At 44.0% G+C, this 21729-nt stretch overlaps 2 protein-coding genes across 6 annotated transcripts; both read left to right on the top strand.

Moving 5' to 3' along the window:
- The first annotated feature begins 2290 nt into the window (after positions 1 to 2290).
- Positions 2291 to 10207, top strand: LOC120681875. Of its 4 annotated transcripts, none has more exons than XM_039963526.1 (9): positions 2291 to 2589; positions 3593 to 6785; positions 7414 to 7537; positions 8457 to 8542; positions 8653 to 8891; positions 9049 to 9135; positions 9241 to 9340; positions 9530 to 9725; positions 9822 to 10207. In XM_039963526.1, the coding sequence occupies exons 2-9, from the start codon at positions 3642 to 3644 to the stop codon at positions 10142 to 10144; spliced, it is 4299 nt and encodes a 1432-aa protein (XP_039819460.1). In that variant the 5' UTR covers positions 2291 to 2589; positions 3593 to 3641; the 3' UTR covers positions 10145 to 10207. The 4 variants fall into 4 exon arrangements, with proteins under 4 accessions (XP_039819460.1, XP_039819459.1, XP_039819458.1 ...); XM_039963525.1 differs by having other exon boundaries at positions 2400 to 2589; positions 9813 to 10180; XM_039963524.1 differs by lacking the exon at positions 2291 to 2589 and adding an exon at positions 2667 to 2793.
- Positions 10208 to 16989: 6782 nt separating this feature from the next.
- LOC120680559 (protein PSK SIMULATOR 1-like) lies at positions 16990 to 21263 on the top strand. 2 transcript variants are annotated; one of them, XM_039962057.1, is made up of 15 exons: positions 16990 to 17333; positions 17369 to 17647; positions 17783 to 18099; positions 18315 to 18640; positions 18731 to 18823; positions 18907 to 19021; positions 19098 to 19188; positions 19433 to 19530; positions 19620 to 19689; positions 19765 to 19868; positions 20220 to 20336; positions 20408 to 20484; positions 20578 to 20619; positions 20712 to 20893; positions 21001 to 21263. In XM_039962057.1, the coding sequence occupies exons 2-15, from the start codon at positions 17626 to 17628 to the stop codon at positions 21018 to 21020; spliced, it is 1674 nt and encodes a 557-aa protein (XP_039817991.1). In that variant the 5' UTR covers positions 16990 to 17333; positions 17369 to 17625; the 3' UTR covers positions 21021 to 21263. The 2 variants fall into 2 exon arrangements, with proteins under 2 accessions (XP_039817991.1, XP_039817992.1); XM_039962058.1 differs by having other exon boundaries at positions 16992 to 17333; positions 18907 to 18997.
- The last annotated feature ends 466 nt before the right edge of the window (positions 21264 to 21729 follow it).

Genomic DNA, 21729 nt, shown 5'->3' with positions numbered 1-21729 from the left:
ATCAATATTTAAAAATTAACAATACAACTTGAATTTATTAGATTTCCAACGAGAAAATTTTATAAAAATCCCTTCAAATAAATTATTTATCAAACTAGCACCATGTTGGACACGTAAACCCACTGTGATTGTGTGAAAGTGTCCATTACCATAGTTGTTTACTAGCAAGTGTCAAAGCAATTAGCAATATTTTGTAGATGCTGAGGTTGGGCAAAACTCTCGCCCATACACATAATGGGAGGGAGACATTGTAAGGAAGGATCTCGAAGACTCTGTTGCGAACAACGCCGATGCCTATAGGAAGAATGAAGGTGTACATGCATATGTTCCGAAACCTCTTTAGAAATTTAAATGTGCAATTTACATATTTGGGGACTATGATGGTACCAAAAAATAAGTTATGGAAGCTATAAATATGCAATTTGCGAGTTTGGAAACCTGGATTGCACCCGAAGCTAAGTTTAGGGAGCTAAATTTTATGAGTTCGGGGATTATGATGACATAACGTGACAAGTTTGAGAATCGCCGGTGTATTTTACTCTTATTTGCACGTTGATAACATGTACTTGCCGTAAAATTTATTTCTTCGGAAAGTACAAACCAAAAAGAAAAAAAAATCGTGGGAGAATCTGACTTTGCAGGTGTTAGACTGGAGGGGATTAAGATGCACCAGGTCGGTGGAGTCATGGAGGCAGTATGCTTATTTAATTTATATGTAAGAAATGCTTAGGGTACCAATGTTAACTGCACATGCTCTCAAAATACTACAGCAAAGGCACTCCTAAGTTTCATGTACAGTAAAATCATTGCAGCCGATTCGGCGGCAGTTTCTTTTTTATTCAAATGTGGGCTGGACATGGTAGTAATAAGCATATTGCCTTTATTACCAAATTTTTACTGTTTGCCAACGAGCATGATACATGGTTTATTTCTTAGTAGGCTCAACTAGTCAAGCAGCACTGCTTTCTTGAATCAACGAATCCTGCGATTCGACTTCCTGTGAGAGCAAATTTCAAGCTCGATTTAGAAGATACCATGCAAGTTGCAACGGTATTGAAGCTACTCTCCAGTTCTCTGATAAAAGCCACTCGCTGCCTTTTTCTTGACCCTAGGGTTGAGCCTTCCTCTTCTTAAAGCAATTAATGATTGTTTGACATCAGGCAAATAACACAAGAAATAGGACTTCGATTCAATTTTCTAGCATTTGGATTTGATGGCGATGGAGAAATAGATTGTCCAAGATATCATTATGGAGAAATAAGTCATTAAGTTCTCACATGCTAAAAGCTAACTAAATTTTTGGGATAGCAAAGGTATGTGAAAAGATGATGGTTAGCCGAAATATACACTTGCTTGCATAAATTTCATATAGAGTCAGCGCTTGACGTACAACATAAATTGCGCAACCTCTCACGCTATGTTTTTGTTGTCTGCCAAGTCAAATTCAATTCGAAGTTCAAGCATAATAAAGATTGTTGTAGCTAATTTGCATGGTGGCAACTTTTAAATCCAAGTACTCCCTCCGTTCTGAAATATAAGACATTTCAACATTCTTGGAGAGTCAAAATTTTCAAGTTTGATCAAATTTATACAATAAAGTAATAACATTTATGATATCAAATATGTACCATTAGATTCTCCATTATATATATTTTTATAATATAGTATCTGTTTGGTGCTATAAATTTTGATGATTTTTTCTAAAAATTTGGTCAAATTTAAAAAACATTGACTCTCCAAAAATATTGGAATGACTTATATTTCAGAACAGAGGGAGTATGTCAATAGAAATAAGCTGGGTTGAACAAGCGAGTTGCCTTGTCAGGTTTTTACATGAAACAAAAAGAACACCGAAGGTTTGATGGAAGTAAACCAGATGTGAGCTAGAAAAATTCAGTTACCAACACACTCTATCACTCCGAGAATGGTAAAATGCAATCCGGTCAACGCACATCAAAAGCACCAAAATCCAAACTCTCTCTCACCTCACCCAAGGCCAGAGCCCCAATTTACCAAAGTACCCAACCGAGAGCAGCTAGCCAGCCACACCCACACGGACAACCCCCGGATCCATCCAAGCGTCAGCCTCCCTGACCTCTCCATCCACTTGAGCTGTTGAGCAGCCGTGAGGCGAACACGTGAGCACACAGGCACGCGGCTTGATGAGAGCCCCGTCATCCGCCGTCACGTCAAGCCGCCACGCCGGGGGCGGGGCCCCAGCGGCCGGAGAGAGACCCGCCCGAGCCTGTCTGCATGGGACACGCGGCCACGTAACGGACGACGCGGCCACGCCGCGGGCAGCACGGCACGGCGGCAAGCATCCTCCGTTTGGCGCCCGCACCGAACTGCCCGGTTCTGCCGCCTCTGTCCGCGAGGCCAGGGAGGGGGGCGGTAAAAGGTGGGGAGAGGGAGCAGGGGGTAGAGAGAGATTGCTAATGCTGCGCGCGCCCGGAGCAGAGCGACTGCCTGCTGCCATTACTGTTCGGTGCGGTGAGGCAGAGGGATAAGGATGCTGGCGGCGGTGTCTCCGATGGGGAAGGGATAAGGGAAGGCCGCCGATGGCATCGCCGCCGTTCCTCCCTCGTCGAGGTTAGTATCTCGTCGATCCCTGGACAATGCGGTTCGCCGTGTTCCGTGCTGATCTTCTTGGTGGGTGTTGGGTGGGTTAGAATGTGGGTTACTGGATTGGGGAGACGCTGCGGCGCCGGGCTAATCTATGAGTTCGTCGGATGGAGAATCGATCCGTTGGCCTCGCAGGGAGCGAGGTTTCTCAAATGTCTTTTTTTTAAGAAAGTAAATGTTGGGTAGAGATCTTGCTGCATGTTGAGGTTGTTTTGTTCTAGTGGATTTTTGGACTCCAACTGATTGGGTTTCTGCCCCTTGGAGCACATTTTGACCTGGTTCATTTCCCCTGCATCGAAACATCATTGCTTTCATTGATAGAACGCCCCTCTGTTCCAGGTCATGGTAGTTTTAGATAAATATTTACTGCTCCACATTCAATAGATTTGATGTTCAGTAAGGTTATCGCAGGGTCTGCGGCTTCGGTGTTTGGAAGCTTTGTCTTCAGTGTTCTTTTATATCCTTGCTAGGAGACTGACGCTCTCTATTTTTTTTCATCTTGCTTCCATAGGTTGATAGATTTGGTACTCTTCAGAACTGCAGCTATTTATGGTGCTTCACGCTTTTATTCCCTCCATCTTTTTAGGAAACTCATTCCCTGTTGCATTTGTCGAGTGTTGAGTTTGGATATCAGATGGCCACTCATGCTGGCGAAGTGCCATGGAATCTTCAACAATAATGATAGTGACTCATTATTTGTTGGAGTTTGCATGCTTTGGTTGAGTCCATTTCTGTCTGCTTTAGTTGTGTTGCAACTATCAGGCTGAATCTTGCAAGTTTCTTTGGTTGGACTGTGCTCTAGTTTCCTATATATTTTCAGTCAGTCTTGTAAGCTGATGTATATATGATCGAATGTGTATCCACAATGCAAATTTTTATTGCTTTTCTAGATTTGGCTGTACCATGCTTGCCCTGTTGCCCACATCTTACTTCTACCGTGCTTTAATTCATGATGTTTACTGCACTGCAGAATATCTAGTGCGTGTTCAAAGCAACCGAGCTGGCTGTTAATCAACAAGATGGACGGGAAAGACTTATTTGTGGATATAGGGATGAAGGAGGAGGACATTGCCACAATGCTATTTGGGAAGAAAGTTGCTGAGCTGGTAGAAGACGCATTTGATGGTTCCAAGGAAGAAAGACAGATCTTTGAGGGTGTCTTCTGGATAACAGGCATTGATGGATTAACTAATCATCATCATGAGGGCCCTGGACATATTGTAGATCCAGGCAACCCAGTGATAGGGTCTAGCACACCATCAAGTTCTGCCTCCAATCACAAGATGGCACACTGTCGCATAGTTGAGTCCTTCACTGCTGGTAACTTATCAAGCTACCGTGTGTCCTGTCTTGCTGCTGATCAGCAGGAGCGCCGAGCAATGCCTTCTCCTTATGCTGGCCCTTCTGAGCTTGTGGTGCAGTGGACGCCACCTCCCCCTGATCGAGTGTACACGCGTAGGGCAGTGACTCGCAGGAGCGAGAGAGCAAGAATTTGCAGTGCTATGGATTTGGAGGGCATTGATATTTGGTATTCTGGTCGCCAGAGAGATGGCCGTGGCTATGGAAAGCTTTGGAATCATCTCCGTCTGCACGCACATCTTCTGATGGTGGATGCTGGGTGGAAGATCGAGGGCAAGAAAAGGGGTAACAAGAGTAAGGTTGACCACATCTATGTGGCGCCGGACAAAGTGGTACAACTGTTTTCTCTTCCCAGGGCATGGAAATGCTTTGGTCAATGGTTGCTTATGACTACACCCTGCATTGACAGAAATGAGTCAAATGACTATGGAAAGGAATGGTTGAACATGCATGACTTTTTGTATGATTTGAAGAACACACTGCTGTGCTTACAATATGAGGTCCAGCGTCCGAAGCAATCATTATCTTTCCTCCACCAGTGGCGGCTCCTTGACCCTTTCATGGCTGTAGTTTGCATTGATAAGAAGATTAGAGCTCTGAAAAGTGGAGAGGCACTGAAAGCTATGAACAGCACTGTAACTTTCCTCAGTCACAGCGAGCGTAAATTGTTGAGTGCCAAGAATGAAAGCAGGCCACCTGGGTCATGCAAAAAGAGTCTTCTGCCATTTTTTCTCTCTGAAACTGATGATCAGCCTGATAAGGAAGGAAATTCTTCACTCAATGAACAATCTTCTATATTTTTTTCAAACAATCCAAGCGAATATGAAGCCAATCAACAATCACGGTGCGTCTCAGAAACAAATGGACGAAGCATAAGAAGCACAGCTCGTCGCATAGTGATGGGTCTCCATGATGCAACAACTTTTCTTGGCTCAAGGCAAAATTGTTTGAGCCAGAAAAAGAAATTTCCGTGCATCAAGTCTAAAGTGAAGCAGCAAGCTGAGGATAAGTCTGTTCCATTATACTTCCCACCAGCATTACAACACCTGGCTAACAATGTTCAAATAGAAGATCTGAATTCTCATCTCTATGAAACCATGGAAGTTCCCTATGTGGCCAATTCTGCAGGTACTCCAGAGGAGATGCTCCTAGGAGAGAACTTACTGTTTTCCCCTGAGGTTGACGAGATACTACTTGGAATTACAGATGGTACCAACAACGAACAGCATGATGCTGCAGTATCCTCTGAGCCCCAATTGGCAGATAAAGATGCCAGGGATGGACCTTCTGGTGCATCATCACTACCATTAGAGAATGGTGATTACATGGGAGCTAAAGAAGATTGTATTGACAATGGCTGTCCTGATGCTGCAGTTGTCTCTAAATTTCAAATGGCAGATAATGATGCAGGAGATAGACCTTCAGGTGTATTATTGCTACAATCAGAAAAGGATACAGACTTGGGAGCTAATAATACGAGCTTGGAAGATCCAACTAAAACAGAACAGTTATCATCTGAAGCTAGTGGCAACTCTTTGATGATCACAGAGCCGCGAGTGTTGTTTGTGTCACCTCAAGATGGGACTCTTTCTTTTATGAACAATAGTATGAACAACCAAGAGATGTTGAGCTTCCTGAATGCTTCCCATGACACCAAGGGTACTCAGTCATCAGTTTCTGAGGCAAGCTTGATTCAGGGTTTCTTATACCTTGACAGTCAAGGTTCTCCGATTTGTTGGACAGTAACAAACCCAGAACCTCCTAGGCAGTTGATCTGTGCTGCTGATGTGGAGCCAAGCTCGAAGTTGTCAAAACACTCTGGTGAAATGAATTTGGAGAAAGAGGCATCAGCATATGAACACAAAAAAATATTGGAATCTGGCTCAAGTATGAAAGGGAAAAAAAGGCCTGACAAGATTGCAGATATCCAAGACAATGTCAGTAGAAAAAAACAGAAAGTGAATGATGCTCCATTAAGCAATTGCGTATGTCAGTATATGGATGATGTTACTGACAACCCTGGTGGTCCTGTAGTTCTCGGTGAGGAAGAGCAGATAGTTACAGCAATCATTAAGCAAGTTCCTTCGAATCTAGAGCCCAAGAATAAGGATGACAAGGATCAAGATGAACAAAGCATTGAACATTTAAAACACCTCATTTCAGAAGAACCACTAAAAAATGATAACAAAAGGCAAAAGAAAATAAGGTCTCGCACATGCAAGTTTGATGATGACGATCTTCTGATGACAGCTGTAATACATAAGCTGACTGCACGTTACAGGAATTGTTTTCATCGAAGGCTCACAAATAAAGTTGGTTTCAGGCGTCTTCCAAGATATCGCTGGGAGAGGGAAGGGGAAGGTAGCAGGAAGAAGTTGCATGGAGGAACAAGAACAGTGTTGAACAAGTTACTTGAAATGGGCATTGTTGCTAAAGTGAACATTCTTCAATATCGAGGGCCAGGAGGCAAAAATGTGTTAAAGGATGGGAATATAACTAGTAATGGCATTCGATGCCGGTGCTGTGGCACCACCTTTACAATGTCCAAGTTTAAGTGTCATGCAGGTCTCAGGCAAGAAATCCCGTCCCTGAATCTTTTCTTGGGTACAGGTAAATCATACAGTCTTTGTCAGCTTCAAGCATGGTCTATAGAGCAAAAGGTCAGGAAAGAGCGTGCAAGAGATACTATGTTACTTCAAGGAGATCAAAATGATGATATCTGTGGATCATGTGGCGACGTCGGTGAACTGATATGCTGCGACAACTGTCCTGCTAGTTACCATCAAGCTTGCTTGCCTTGTCAGGTTTGTTATGCTGATGTCACCTTTTTTTCTGGTTAGCCAAATTATAGAATTGTCTATATGCCGGGATAATAATTAATAAATGAATTAAATAATGAGTAGTAGGAGTAATAACAATTATATTTATTCTGGATCCATGCCTGCACTTGAAATGATGCTTCAGAAATTGCTATTTCTTTGCGGTAATTTAGGAAAGATTAACGGATGGTATAGTACTACTATTCATCCCACGCATGCTTACTTTACTAATTACTACCAAGCTGACCCTGAGTGTGTCATGGAAAAAATAAGTCACTACTCACTGCTAGTTTTGTTTATCATGGATCTGAGTTACAATGATTGTGTTAAATATTTACTCCAGTTACATCCTGGACCTTTTCTTTGAAAAATTCCATCCTGAATATGACAGCCTCGGTAGCATGTAGGATCCCTTCTCATTTCGCATCTGCATCACAGAACTACTATTTCAGCATTCATAGCAGAGTTCATTTTATCGATCCATTTATTTTCTATAACCTGCTACTCTAACTTGCTTCAGATCGTCTACCTTACCATCTTTAACAACAGGATAATACACATGCATGTTATAATTGTTACTGACCACTCCAACTGTATCCTACCTTTCCTTCAGGATATCCCAGAAGGCAACTGGTACTGCTCTAGCTGCCTTTGTGACATCTGTGGGGAAGTGATCAATTTGAAGGAGCTAAGAACTTCAGTCCCTGCTTTAGAATGTTTACAGTGTGAATCTCAATGTAATGTCACATGTCACACTGCATTTTCATTGCCTTCTTAAATATCTTGCTTGTCCGTAAGATTGTTCTCGAACCATCCATATTTATCTCTATATCATGTAGTGTAGTGGTAAGCTTCCCAGTTGAGGAAGACAACTACCAGGGTTCAGATCCTTGCTGGCACCTGTGGTTGGTCTGGGCCCTCCTATCAGAGGTAGTTGCAGGGGTCGCTAACCCAGTGATTCATGATTGGCCCAATTAACGATGCGGTCCTATAGGGTGAAGCCGATGTTCAGGGGTTTTCTCTGCTGGCTTGGCTGAGATTTCTTTCTTAGTGAAATGCCGTGGGGGTGGTCTTCCCCTGGCGGTTGATTTTTTTAATCTCTATATCCAATATTTATGCACAACTGTTTTTTTTATAATAGGACATTACTCACGGATGTTGAGTCTAACTCAGGGACGAAGCTAGGCTTGATTTTTGAGGGGGAAAAAAGCTAGGCTTGATTATCGGGGTCAGCTGAAACTGAAAAAATTCTGATAATCCCACAGAAACTACTGTTTATGTGTATTGATGACCCCAGCATGCAAAGAGCAATGATCCCGGTGGTCTTGTTTTCTAGCTCCGCCCATGTCTAACTTTAACACACATAGGCACATTGCTTTTGAGTCATGCTTTCCTGTTTCTATAATTTTTTTTTGCTGAAAGCAAATTGCCTGGTTATATAATATGGCAAAAATTACTTAACTTGAGTAGTTGATTACACCTTATAACATTCATAATTTGCACTTGAGTTGTACAACCAAACTTTGTTTATCACAGTAATGGTTCTTGTAATAACCAAGCTCGGAAAATTATTCCAATATTTGAACTTTTTGGCGAATTAGATTTGAAATATAGGTCATATTTTGTTGCTCATTTGAAATCATTTATTTCCTGCAGATCATGCAAAATGCATAGCTGGCAAGGTTTTACGCGACGAGAAAGGTGGACCTGATAGATTTCTTTGTGGAAGAAGATGCCAGCAGGTATGTTTCAGAAGGACTTTACCTGTTCTTTAACAATCACTAGCTGCATGGTTACCAAAGATGGTAGGATGTTTACCTGAATGAGACTGACCTTGTTCCGGCACTGTCAGATTTATACGACCTTTCATTGTCGTGTTGGAGTGCCTGACCATATGGATGATGGTTTTTCATGCACCATTCTTCGTAATAATGGTGATCAAAAGGTTCGTACAGCTGCGGAGATTGCTGTCATGGCTGAATGCAACATGAAACTAATGATTGCTTTGAGCATTATGGAAGAATGCTTCCTGCCAATCTTGGATCCAAGGACAGGAATAGACATTATTCCTTCTATACTATATAACTGGAGGTGAGACAGCCTTTCCTTTTCTCTCTTTTGGATCAGTTGTGCTTAACTGACATGCTTAGTTGCTTACTGAATGTTCACTTGATTTTGTTATTTTATTTTTTAATTCAACTTATGCCACCTATTATCTCCATTTACACAGTAATATTCCTTTTGATAGGTCTGATTTTGTACATTTGGATCACAAGGGGTTCTATACTGTTGTCTTGGAAAATAATGACACCATCATATCTGTGGCATCCATCAGGTACCATGTGAAAAGAAGCCTAAATTTTTTTATGAGTATAAAGTCGAATAGTAAACTAATAGAAATGGACATCTGGAGCTGGGGTTAACATAGATGTCGCTGCAGGTTACATGGTACACTTGTAGCAGAGATGCCCCTAGTAGCTACTTGTACAGAGAATCGTCAACAGGGAATGTGCAGGCGCATTATGGATTACATTGAGGAGGTATGGACATGAGTTGTAGACCCTGGCATTTCAGTTGCCTGTTCTGGATTTTTTCACAAAAATGCACTGCCAAAAAATATCATTTCAGATCCAATGCTTACCCTTCTCAATTACCTGAATGTTTGTATGTATCTCAATTTAAGTTGTCACTCTAAAAAACTTAGACCTAAACAATATAATTTTGGGCAGATGCTGAAATCCCTGAAGGTGGAGATGCTACTTCTATCAGCAATACCGCTCCTAGTGGAGACATGGACATCGGCATTTGGGTTCAGAGAGATAGATGACTCGGATAAGAAGAAGCTGAGTAAGGTCAGGCTGGCCTCGGTCCCGGGAACCGTCCTGCTGAAGAAAGACCTGTGTGTACGTGCAGGCACCCACGCCGGTGAGCCGCCCAACCCTAAACCTTTCAAAGTTTACTCACGCGTGCCGAGAAACCGCACCGGTTTGAATGTGCTGTGCCGATCATAAGATGACGCAGTGGACGGCATGGGGTGCCTCTCATTCCGCGCTCGCTCGCCGCCGTCTCCTGCCGCCGCCGCCGCCGCCAAGCAGCAAGATTGGTCTCCTGAAGTGTCTGCGCCAGTTTGTGTAATGCAAAGCCTCGTTGACAAGCTGAGTGTTCTGAAGATCGCCCCGCGCTCTGCGACGGCGAGCCCTCCTCCGTCGGACAGTGGTGTTTGTAGCGAACGTAGCTCCGGCGAGCGTTCTGTAAATATTGCCGCCGCCGCCACGGCCGGCGGCAGGCCAGAGGATGTTGTTACCGTGGCCTTTGCCGGCCCTGAACCTGCATGGGAAAACTAGACTGTGTTGGAGTAGACTGTTTGCTACTTTAGCTCCCTTGAACTGAAGTTTCAGCGTTTCTCAGCCATTGCGCTGGCAGAAGCCGTACATGCTTTTCCTTCGCTGCAAAATCAGAACCTGCTGCTTATCTTCCCGTGGTCGGTCCGATCCGGATTCCGGCGACGTGGATCAGGCCGTCGGCGCCGAAACGTGCCGTCGCTTGATGGCTGATGGTCGGGGGACGCCGGCGTGCTTGGTCGCGCGACACGCACGGCCTGACGACATGACAAGTTTTTAAGTACAGGAGCGAGCGGCTCGGTCGGTGGTGTCGACACGGTGCTGGCCTGTTGCCCATCAGTCCATCACCCGTTTCTTTGTTGTCGCAGAGACTTTAGTGGGCGTAGGAAAGCTGTGTTCCTTCCCCCAACATGTTTCACTTTCGCAGCTGAGTACTTGTCAGGCGCTATAGTTAGTAGTTTATGGCCCTAAGAAAAAGATCGGACCTACCTGAAAAAAACCGACCCGATCCAATTAACAAAAAGGTCGGACCTACCTGAAAAAAACCGACCCGATCCAATCTGATGAATGTACCGGGCTTGAGCCAAAACTTTTGCCCTGAAAAATCGGATACAATCCAAAAATTATACATGAAAAAATAGATTTTATCTGTTTCGACCGACCATATGCCAGGCTAAGCCTGAGCTGAAAAATCCGATCCCATGATTTTTTATAACCCGATCCGACTTGAAGCTGACCCGATCCGATAGATCATCAGGTCTAAGTGTCTAGGTGGTAGTTTATGTCAGCCAGCAAGTCCCATTTGTCAAACACCAACCAAAAGTCAACCAGTGCGCACATTCAGGCCGGACCGAGCTTGCACCACATGCGAGAGGCTTCTGTGCTTGCGAATTAGTAGAGAGAGGAGGAGAAAATAGAGGCGACCGTCTCCGGGGTTGATCCCGTCGGCTCCCCTGCCTCTCCGGCGACCACGCCGGTGCCGGAGAGGGAGGGGAGCCGGGGGATTCGATTGGCGGCGGTGTATAGGGTAGACATCTTGTAGTCTAGGCCTAGGGTTTGCTCGCCGTCGACCTTGACGGCGGAGCTTAGGTTTCCGGCAATGGTGGCGCGGCCTTCCCGCCAGCGAATAAAGCTTCTGCAGGACCTCTCCGATGACGGCGGCGTGGTCACTCGTCTCGGTGAGGTGGTTGCTTTTGGATTTTGTCTTCTCTCCTTCGCCTTTTGTGGATCGGGGCCCCTCTTCGTCTCCGTCGGCGTGGCTGGCGGCACTGGAGGTTTTCCTTTTCTTGGAGGTGAAGGTTTGAGAGCTCTGGTCCATTCTCGTGCCATGGGGTTGGATCTTTTGTGCTCCCCCGGGAGCTGCTTTTTCCGGGCTGCCGGATTTCCCTTCCGGTCGGTTGGCTTCAGTGCTTCCTTGGCGAGCCGGTGCGGATTTGCTGCTGGGCTACTGCTGCTCGTCGGTGGTGGTGCCAGCTTTACCGTTTTGCATCTTCTTGAGTTGCTGTTCTTGGTCGATCCGATGCAGGGGTGCTCTGGTTCACTTGGGAGTTGGTGTGATTGGGTTGTTGGATAGGGAAGATTGTCGACCGACGTTCTTTTACCGAGGATCTCATGTGGTTTACCATTTGGTGTCGCTTCCCTGGTATCAGGGGCGGATCCAGCAGGGGGGGCTGGGGGGCTCGAGCCCCCCCTTGATTTTTTACCCTGTCATTGAAGAAAGCTCAAGGTTGAAGATGAATAGTGTGTAGTTGAGCCCCCCTCCCTTTCTAGTCTAGATCCGCCACTGCCTGGTATGGTTGCGAGGCGCGGATGATGATGCTGCGTGCTGGAGTGCTGCTTCTCGGATGAAGAAGAGACACAACTGGGAAGATCAAAGGAAGAAGAAGAGGGTCTTGGTTGTAATTTCTAAATTTCGTAGGGACCCTTTTGTAAAAAGGGGAAGCACTGTACTTGATCATGTTTTCATGTTAATGTAATGCTATCCGTTCTCGCAAAAAAAAAAAATCGGCGCGCAGGAGAGGAGTCCATCAGGTTGTCGCCTCGCCAACGTAAGATCGGATCGGGAGATTCGGGACGGGATGCGGCGTTCCACCGGCCTGCGTGCCGCCACCCACCGTGCCGCGCGCCATCGGAACGCCTCCTCCGCATCGTCTCCGCGTCGGATCACCGCCGGGCGCCGCCCCAACCCCGCGGGGAGCGTTGGATCAGATGGTCGAGCTGTGCTTGCGCTGCGTGCGTAGTGACGAGAGCGGCGGCGGCGGCTGCTATCGGGTCCTCGGGATCGATCTCTCGCGGACAGGCCATGGATCCCAAGGGACAGGGACCTGGACGTGACGGCCAGGATCCGTACTACTTGGGCAGTTGGGCTGCTGGACAGGGATTGATGGACACTCTAGCTAGTGCAGATTTTTTGCTTTGGGTCAGCGTTCCACTCCCATCACTTTTGGTCGGTGAAAATCACGGGGGTGATTGTAAAGTTTGCCACTGCTTCTATTACTATTCCGAGCCCGTCACTAGAAAATTTTGATTAAAAAAATTAGAAATTTTACAATGATAACAGCCGTCCAGCTGATAAATCTTACGGTGGTGAAGTTAGAAAATACCTAGGATTAAGTACTTGATACTTTCAAAATGTGAGACCAAGTACCAAAAAGTAGTATCAAATACTAATTTAATTTAATTTTTATAAAGACTTTCCATAGATCAAGAGATAGAAAAAAATTAAAGGTAAAAATACCTGTTACAATCATTGTTAAAGAACAATTGGAAGGAAACGGCTAATAATAGAAAACATGAAAATACCCCCAATTATTAAAAATGAGCGTGGATCTATCTTGGAGCGAGCTGTAACCGATCTACAGAGATCCATTTGATGTGTAGAGCACCGACAGCTCCATTTTAATCAACTAGGCGTATAGCCCGCGCATTTGCACGGCTAGTGTTAAAATTCAAAAATTTGCATGTCGTTGTATCTTTACTTAAAGATTATACTATTTTTTTACCATACATCATCATGTTCATTATCATAAATTATGTCTTATTGTTGGTTAAAACAATTCAAATATGATTTACCTATAATAACAATTTGATTTGTTGAGCTTTAATAATATTATGCATATAATTATTCTTATTTTTGATTTATTTTGATTGATTATTGTTAGCTTTAGTTTTTATTAATAAGTATATATTTGTAACTGACACATAGCTAAATGATATTTTATATTTAATTTTTCATAATGACATTGGTGGGTGATTTTTAATTAGGCACAGGGGTATTTTAGACAAGGGCGGAGCCAGGCTGAAGTCTTAGGGGGGGGGCTGAGCCAACATGATATGGCGTTTACGGGAGCTAAACTCTATCATTTGACTGCTAGATAAGATCATGTCGCAGGAAACTCCATGAGCTGCCAATGGAGTTCCTGGGGTAGGGGGGCTTGAGCCCCCTGCCCCCACGCTGGCTCCGCTCCTGATTTTAGACTAATTTTTATCATAATGGCAGTGATGGATAATTTTTATTTTTTTATTTTTCTTCTATTAACGTGGTAATTTCTAAGTCTTGAGAGCGAATGTGGAGGCTCTGTTTGTTGGCCAAATAATAAGATAATAGATAGATTTGTTGACCCCTGGCACTCCATTGGATACCGCGGGTTGACCCCTGCGCCATTTGTGCTTCCTACTACTGCTTGTGTAAATCAGACGGAGTTTGCTTCCTCATGTTTGAGGGGTTCAAATATACGCTTTAGTAATCCCGTCCAATTACTGCTTAGGCACGTTCAGACTTCTGGCTCCGGTGAACTACTGAACGTCGCTACGCCGGCGTCAGCGGATGTGCCGCTACCGCCAGAGCATATCAAGCTCGACGCTATGGTGGCGTAGTTGGCCATGTCCCCAATGCTGTAGCAACCTCCTGTTCTTCGAGAGCCGCTGCTGCCCTTCGACGCTATTGTCTAGTTTTCCGTGCCGGTGAACGACGATCACAGCCTTCCAAGCTCTGCTGGCCGACAAGCTGCATTACTACGTAGACGCCGCGATGTCACAGCCGGCAGCTGCGTCGCGCTTGATCACTTCAACTTCTCAAGCATGCTACCAGACTACCAGAGTCTGTTGCGGTGCTACCATAGCGTGCCGTGTGCTGCCGTTCGTGCAGCTTCGTTCTTCCAACCGTCGCACGAGTTGTTTGGTGCCAGGGAAAAGCAATAGGAAGTCGGATCGATCCACTTCACTCTACGGTTAACCATGGATCGAACCGCCGCTTCTCTTTTGTTCCATTTCGCAAACCGGTGCTCCATTAATTTAACTTTTTAGAGCGGGTCGATGACCCAATAGCTCGAACCGAGCCATCCCATCACTACCAATTATAATGTGATGTAATTCTGCGTCATCCGATACGAGACGATATGGTTATACTAGATTTTTTTTGTGAATGCTTATACCATACTAGTGAAGTTGTACGTGCCACAAGCACGTATTTAAAGTCAAATTATTTAAAATGATTGGATTGCATTGAACTACTCATAAAGAAAATCTTATTTATCCTGTGATGGAATAACCAATTATATTTGTATATGCTATCTAAAAATCTAAAAGGAATGCAACATTTAATATCCATATAAAACTAACCCTTGGTTAAATATGGAAGCATATTATTTTCACGTGGATGTTAATGGAATTAGTTAGTCGACAAATTGGCGAAGGAATACCTAGCATGGTATGCTACTAATTGGAGTTTAGATGAGTTTATTTAGAGCCAATCATATCCAATTTGTAAGCAGTATTTAATTCCATAGACGTAAGAGAAGGAAAATATCAAAAATTTACTTCCATAAACACAAAGGATGGAAATGAACCAAATAGATAGGAAACGCAGAGATTGAAGGCTGTTGATTTGGAAAACATCAGACTCTGATCTACTCCTTTCGCAGGCTGAGTTGTCCTAATCCTTTTTTGTATGCCCCAATTAGCACTCGTACAACCAGATGTATCAATATTAGCACATTAGCCGCATCATTTTCCGTAGAGGCAAAAATGGAGAATCCAAATTGATGGGTAAAATAACTAAATGAACATTTTTAAAAAATATTGTGTATATACCCAGCAATCCCAATCAAGACAACATACTGAAATTGCAATAGGTAACTAATGCTGACCTCCGGGATAACAGGCGCTGGTGCCGATGTCTACATGATGTGCGATATTACGAAAGACAGATAGACTGAGGAACGCCGGTGGCGACGACTAGGGGAACGCAGACGATGGGGGACTTCAATTACTTAAGATATGATTTCAACACTCTGATAAACAACACTTTCTTCCTATAACTAATTAAATAAAACTTCTATCACAACAAACGTTGCAACATGGGCGAGAGGCAGACCTTGGTGTTTGATGCCACTTCCTGTTGTTTTTGTGGCATCAGATGCTTGCTGCAGCTTTAGCCCCCTTTCGATCAGTAGAGAGGTCCTATTCTTGGAAGAAGAAATCAGATAGTAGCAGCTTTTTGGCGTGACAGTGGCAACAACGGGTGAATGATTAACCCTAGTGATAGATGTCTTTATAAATACAGTGATTGGAAGGCAAGGAGATATTATACTTTTGGAAAGGTATTTTACGGCAACCAGGGCCCTTCCAATTAACCCCTTGATTGAATGACAGATTATTTAGTATGGAAAGAATTTATATTTAATTTTTGCCCCTCCATTTATACTACTCTATTTTCTATTTGTGCATAAGAAAAAAAATATGTGAGGACCAATTGTCTCCCATAATTACGCACACCTTTCTTTTCCTTCTATAAAACAATGATGTCAATTATTATTCTTCCAAAACAAATAACGACGTAAATTATGGTGAATAATGATCACGCCGTGTGAATTAGGGAGCGCGAGCTGGAAAGGATGAAGGAAAAAAAGAAAGTGAATGTGGGTACATGCCGGTGGGTAGAGCACACCATGGTGACAAAAAAAGAATTCACTTTGGGCGGAATCATTTTCCTTCTCTCCATTTTTTCGATCCACCCTGATCCTGTCAACCACCCGGTCTAACATGTGGGCCTTCAAGAGGTATTTCGTGAGGTGAGTGGATGAGTTAATCTTGGTGAGAAATGTATTAGGTCAGTCTCAGTAGGAGTGTCATCGACATAGTTACCAAGACCAGAAATTAGGTAATCGTGCTAGACCATGACACTCATCTCATATTCCATGACACTCTCTATCATCTCTCTTCGTAAAAACTTTGTCATACCAGCAAATTTAATGTTCATGATATAACCATGGCACTTTCACAAAAATATTTCAACTTTTATAGTATATATAATACTCCTGACACGAACGACACCACGAGAGGATCGTTTCGGGCCCGATCAATAATGGGGTACTAAATGCTCACGAGTTTTTTCAACCCAAAAATTAAAGGGTTAGTTGGATCCATGCCACTCCAATTTCTTGAAATTAGATCTCATGTTGAAAATCATGCCATTGAGTGGCATGATTTTCAACATGACACCCAATTTTACAGAGTTGTGGTGGCATGAATCGAATTTTCCCAAAATTAAAACCCAACGCAGGCCCGGCACCAAGAACGTGACCCCCACTCCGCAGCTGTCAGCCCTCAGCAGCGGCAGCAGGTGAGCTGAAATGAAAAGCGGTCCGGATTCACCAGCAGCCAAGCCAGCAACAGCAAGGGCCGGGCCGGCCGGCCGGCCGGCCAGCCAGAGCCAAACAATGCTCGCGATCTCGCCCGATGCCGGCCGGGTCCGGCGGCGACCCGGCGCGCAGGTGGCTTCTCCGAGCGACCGCGCACGCGCGCGCACCGATAAAAAAAATCGGGTCAGCGCGTGGACTCGGCCGCTGGGAGGGAGCGGGATCGGCGAAGCAGCGGCACCCTGCCTGCCTGTCGCCCCTGTCGTGTCCGGTTGGCGCCCGTGCGGAAAAGGCAGGAGAAATACTCTACTCTACTCGTCCCGGGGGGAAAGAAACCGCCGCCTCCTCTTCTCCCGTCTCCCTCCTCCGCTGGCCAGGCGGCGAGCGACCCCTCCTCCGGCTCCAGATCCCGGTTCTCGAGGACAGCTAGCCTAGGACCTCGTGCTCTCCTCGCTCGGTTGTGAATCGTCGCTCGCTCTCGGGGCGATTGTAAAAGTTCCATCTTTTGGTTTGCTCGTCTGCTGGATTTCTTGCTCTCCGTTTCGTGCGGTGGCGCGATTCCCCCCCCCCCCCCCCCCCCGCGTACGGGGGTGTTTTCGGTTGGTGCGGTTGGCTCGTCATTTTCCTGCAACTTCTCTTCGGTCCTTGCGCGACGAGGGCGCCATCTTTCCAGCGGCTCCCGTTGACTCGGGCGGGCATTCCGTCGAGCACCTTCCGCGCGGTACCCGGGTGGCGTGGGGGATCTGCGGATGCCTTCATGGTCTGTTGTGTGAACGGCCGGCGCTTCTTGGTTCATCGGGAGCGTTCGTTGATGCCGGTCTCGTCGTGGGAACAGGTGCCTAGCGGATGGACTGCAACAGCTGCTACGGTATGCTCGCTACATGCTTCTTGTTCTCTCGCTCTCCTTTGTTTAAAAAAAATCCAATTTTTTTTATGAAGGTAGGATTGGCTGGACTGGAGTAGTTGGAGAAATTTGCTCATGGTGGTGCCTTCTGTTTTGCAGTTCTGAAATCAAGAAGGTTCGTCGGTATAGCCGATGCCAGCTTCGAGGATGCTGCAGATGGCATCAGCGAATTTGGTGACAGGCTGAGTGCTGCACACAAGCAGAAGGTTAAGGGTGTTGAAGAAACCATGGAGATTGCAGAGAAACATGAGTTGGCTTGGGATTCTAATCGGTTCTCATTCAAGGATGATGATGATTTCCTTCTTCCCGGGAACAGTAAGTTGGACGCCACGACATCAGGGGAGACAGCTCTATCTGCCAAAATGGGGTTGTCTGAACCGAGGATAGACGGGTCTAGAAGCGTTGGAACAAGCAAGGCAAGTGCTGAATAAAATTTAATGGATTTGCAGTTATATTCAGCTGCATCAATGACAAACAGACACTTTTTTCCTACTTCTTAGCTGTGATTCATACTTGTGCTGACTAGCCTCTTGCCAGGAAAATGATTTGGTCTATGCATAACTTTTACTTTATCTGCATTACTAAAATGTGAAATGGTATATGTCCTGAAAGCCTTGATGTTTCTTAGCAGGCTCCTAGACTGAGCTCTGTGTTTGGGACAGCCAGTATGGCTGGATTTGGCAAAGCAGTTGACATTTTAGACACATTAGGATCCCTGGTGACGACCTTCAGCCCAGATGGTGGCTTCATTTCTAGATCAAAGAACAAAGGGTGCAAGATATCAATTCTTGCTTTTGAGGTTGCCAACACAATACTTAAAGGTGCCAGTATTATGCAATCTCTCTCGGAAGACACTGTTACGTACTTCAAACAAGTAGTGCTTCCTTCTGAAGGTGTGCAGAGTTTGGTATCCAGTGACATGAGTGAGTTGATGCGAATTGCAGCTAATGACAAAAGGTACGCATGATGATTTTCATTAATTACCATAGTGAATTTCTGATCACCTTTGACCAATAGCTGTTTGTGACCTCTGGCTAATATTTGCAGGGAAGAGCTGAAAATATTTTCCCAAGAGGTTGTCAGGTTTGGCAACCGTTGCAAAGATACCCAGTGGCATAACCTGGACCGCTATTTTGTCAAGTAAGCATTTATCATTATTTGACAGGCAGCTATGAATTGTACAAATGAGTTTTTTTTTACTATCTTGTCCATTTGGTGTCTAGATTAGAATCCGAAAGTGCACCCCAGAAGCAACTGAAAGAAACAGCCATAGCAGAGATGCAAAAGTTGATGACTCTTGTTCAACGTACAACTGTGAGCACTGTGTTGTTCTCTGAAGTAATCTTTTGAGGCCTCGAGAGAAATATTTTTTTTTATCTTCTTGATTATTTAAATTTCTTCTTTCTTTTTCCAGGATTTGTACCATGAGCTTCATGCATTAGATAGATTTGAGCAAGAATACAACTCTAAGTTAAAGGGAAAGGATACCGAGAGATTTGAAAAAGGTACGAGGGCTATCTACACCATTTTGTTTCTTTCAATCAAGGAAATATTGCGGAGCTTTTGTGCCCTTTGTTCTGTGTCCATTTTCTGAACAGATAGAGATTGTAGAAAAGGGATTGTGGAAGCTAAATGAAAAGAAAATTTCTCTTGCCATTAGTCTTTCTTTTAAGTGTCCAAATCCATTCATTATGACTGTAGCTGTACTTCTTTGAGCCTTTGAAAGTCTATAATCAGATTATTTTGCAGGAGATAATATTCAAATTGTGAGACTGGAGTTGAAGACGCAAAGGAGTTACGTGAAGAGCTTGAAGAAAAGATCTCTCTGGTCCAAGACATTGGAAGAAGTAAGTAGCTTTTTTGCTGTAGAATTTGCATGTATGCTATGTCAGCCTGCCTGCCCTATATTGAAAATGACATAATTTTCTTATGATAGGTGGTCGAGAAGCTTGTAGAAATCGTGCACTACTTACATATTGAGATCAACAGTAATTTTGGATCTTATGGTATTTACATAGCTCAATGTCTCTTTTTGAATCAGTCAAATTTACTGCCAGCTGATCCTTGTAATGCATTTGTAGATGAATTTGCTTTGAGTGCTGAATCAACTGTGAGCTGTCAAAGGCTAGGACCTGCTGGACTGGCTTTACATTATGCAAACATTATCATTCAGATATATAGCATTGTAAGTTTCTTCTCATTGTTTTTGTTAACTGAGCTCAGGTTCTGAGTTATTTGCTTGCTTTTGCTATCATATCATATATATTGATAAAATATTACGATATTCATACTAGCACCTTGTCATCATATTATATTCAAGACTTCTTGTTTCTCTTGTATATTTCTGTACAAATGATAAATCTTCCAGGTTTAATAATAGTCTTCCCTTAGTGGATAACTGGTTGTTATCCAAAAACAAATGATAAATCTTCCAAGTTTAATAATGCTGACTGCTGAGTGAACGAATTTCAGCAATTTTCACTAGCTGGTAATGAACTTTTGAAGGCAGAACATTAAACATTTTTTTGGGCTATAGGTTTCTCGATCAGGATATGTACCATCAAACACAAGAGAGGCCCTCTACCAGGGGCTGCCACCAAGGGTCAAATCGGCTCTACCACATAGATTAAAAACTTCCTCAGTGCCTCAAAAGGTAATACAGCCAGAGAACAAGCGAACCACATCACCAAGTTTGCACATTCTGATCCCTGAATTCTGATGCAGCTCACCATTGATGATATAAGGGCTCGAATGGACAAAACATTGAATTGGCTTGTTCCTATGGCCGTCAATACCACCTGGTACTATAGCTTGTTTATATCGAACCAATTGTTTTAAGGTTGATTCAGTTATATTGAGATTTATGCATCTACTGCCTCTTATGCTTACTTCAGTGCCCGAGGCTTCTTGAGGTTTAGCGAATGGGCTAAATCGGGGTAAGATAACTATTTTCCACTAGTTGTTTTAACATACTTAGGCAGTGATAATTCTCCGAGATCTGATATTCCCTTTGCCTTCAATACTCCAGGACTGACAGGGTTGGGAGACGACCATGTCAAGCAGATCCAATCGAGACACTCTACCATGCCGACAAGGCAAGGACCGAGGATCACATCCTGGATTTAGTCGTTTGGCTTCACCACCTTGTCAACCAGAGTAACCGGCTAGCAATGCAAAAGACCACTGACCTGCCTTTACATCTAACCAAAAGTGCGGACTGATCATGGCTGTTATCTGAAGATACTATTTTTCTGAGTGGTCATTAGATTCACCAAGTTCTTGTGATCCAGTTCATCGGTTGATTTCGTCTTTGATAGGTTGTACACTGGAGCTGTAGCTATTCTTGCCATGGAGGACGTGCGTTTTTCATATGTCCAGATACAATCGGGCATGCTCTGTACATCAGCTGAGTAGGTCTAGTATAAGAATAGCTCTGTTGCTTTGACCTGTTGTCTATATTCAAGTGCAGTTGCCATAACCTGAAACGTACATCCATGTCAATGTGCGGCAAGAAACCAAACCTGAATCTCTTTCCGCGCATGTGTATATGCAGATGTGATAATCACAAATGGTGATCATATGGATGAGCTTTGCTGAGAGAAACTGTAAAATTATAAACTGCACACTCGATTTTCAACGGTCACTCTCGGGCGTCAGCCAACACTAAAGGACTCTTATCAAGTATTCCCTCCATCTAAATGTTCAATACAATTGTGTTTTATACGACCTTGGCCATTTGTCCTATTTAAAAGAGTAAATTGCATTCAACATATAACAACTTGTATGGTCGTATCACTTTGGTCCAATGAGTTGCAAAATATGTAAATGGATACATAAACTTGTTAGATATGTGCATGTACAGTCACAAAATACACTACAAGCGTATTATGCCACATTTTGAGTAGACACTAGATTATGTTGTTTTACATTTAATACACAATGTTTACATCTTATCTTATCCAAACTAAAATTTTCCTATCGGATTTAGGCAGGCGTGTCCTGGTCTCCTAGAGTAGTTCAAGAACAGTTGTCAGCATAATTAGGAT

This window comes from Panicum virgatum, chromosome 7N, assembly GCF_016808335.1.
Source record: "Panicum virgatum strain AP13 chromosome 7N, P.virgatum_v5, whole genome shotgun sequence".
NCBI lineage: Eukaryota > Viridiplantae > Streptophyta > Magnoliopsida > Poales > Poaceae > Panicum > Panicum virgatum.
The sequence above is the reverse complement of the archived record's forward strand: the minus strand, read 5'-3'. Positions and strand labels throughout refer to the sequence as shown.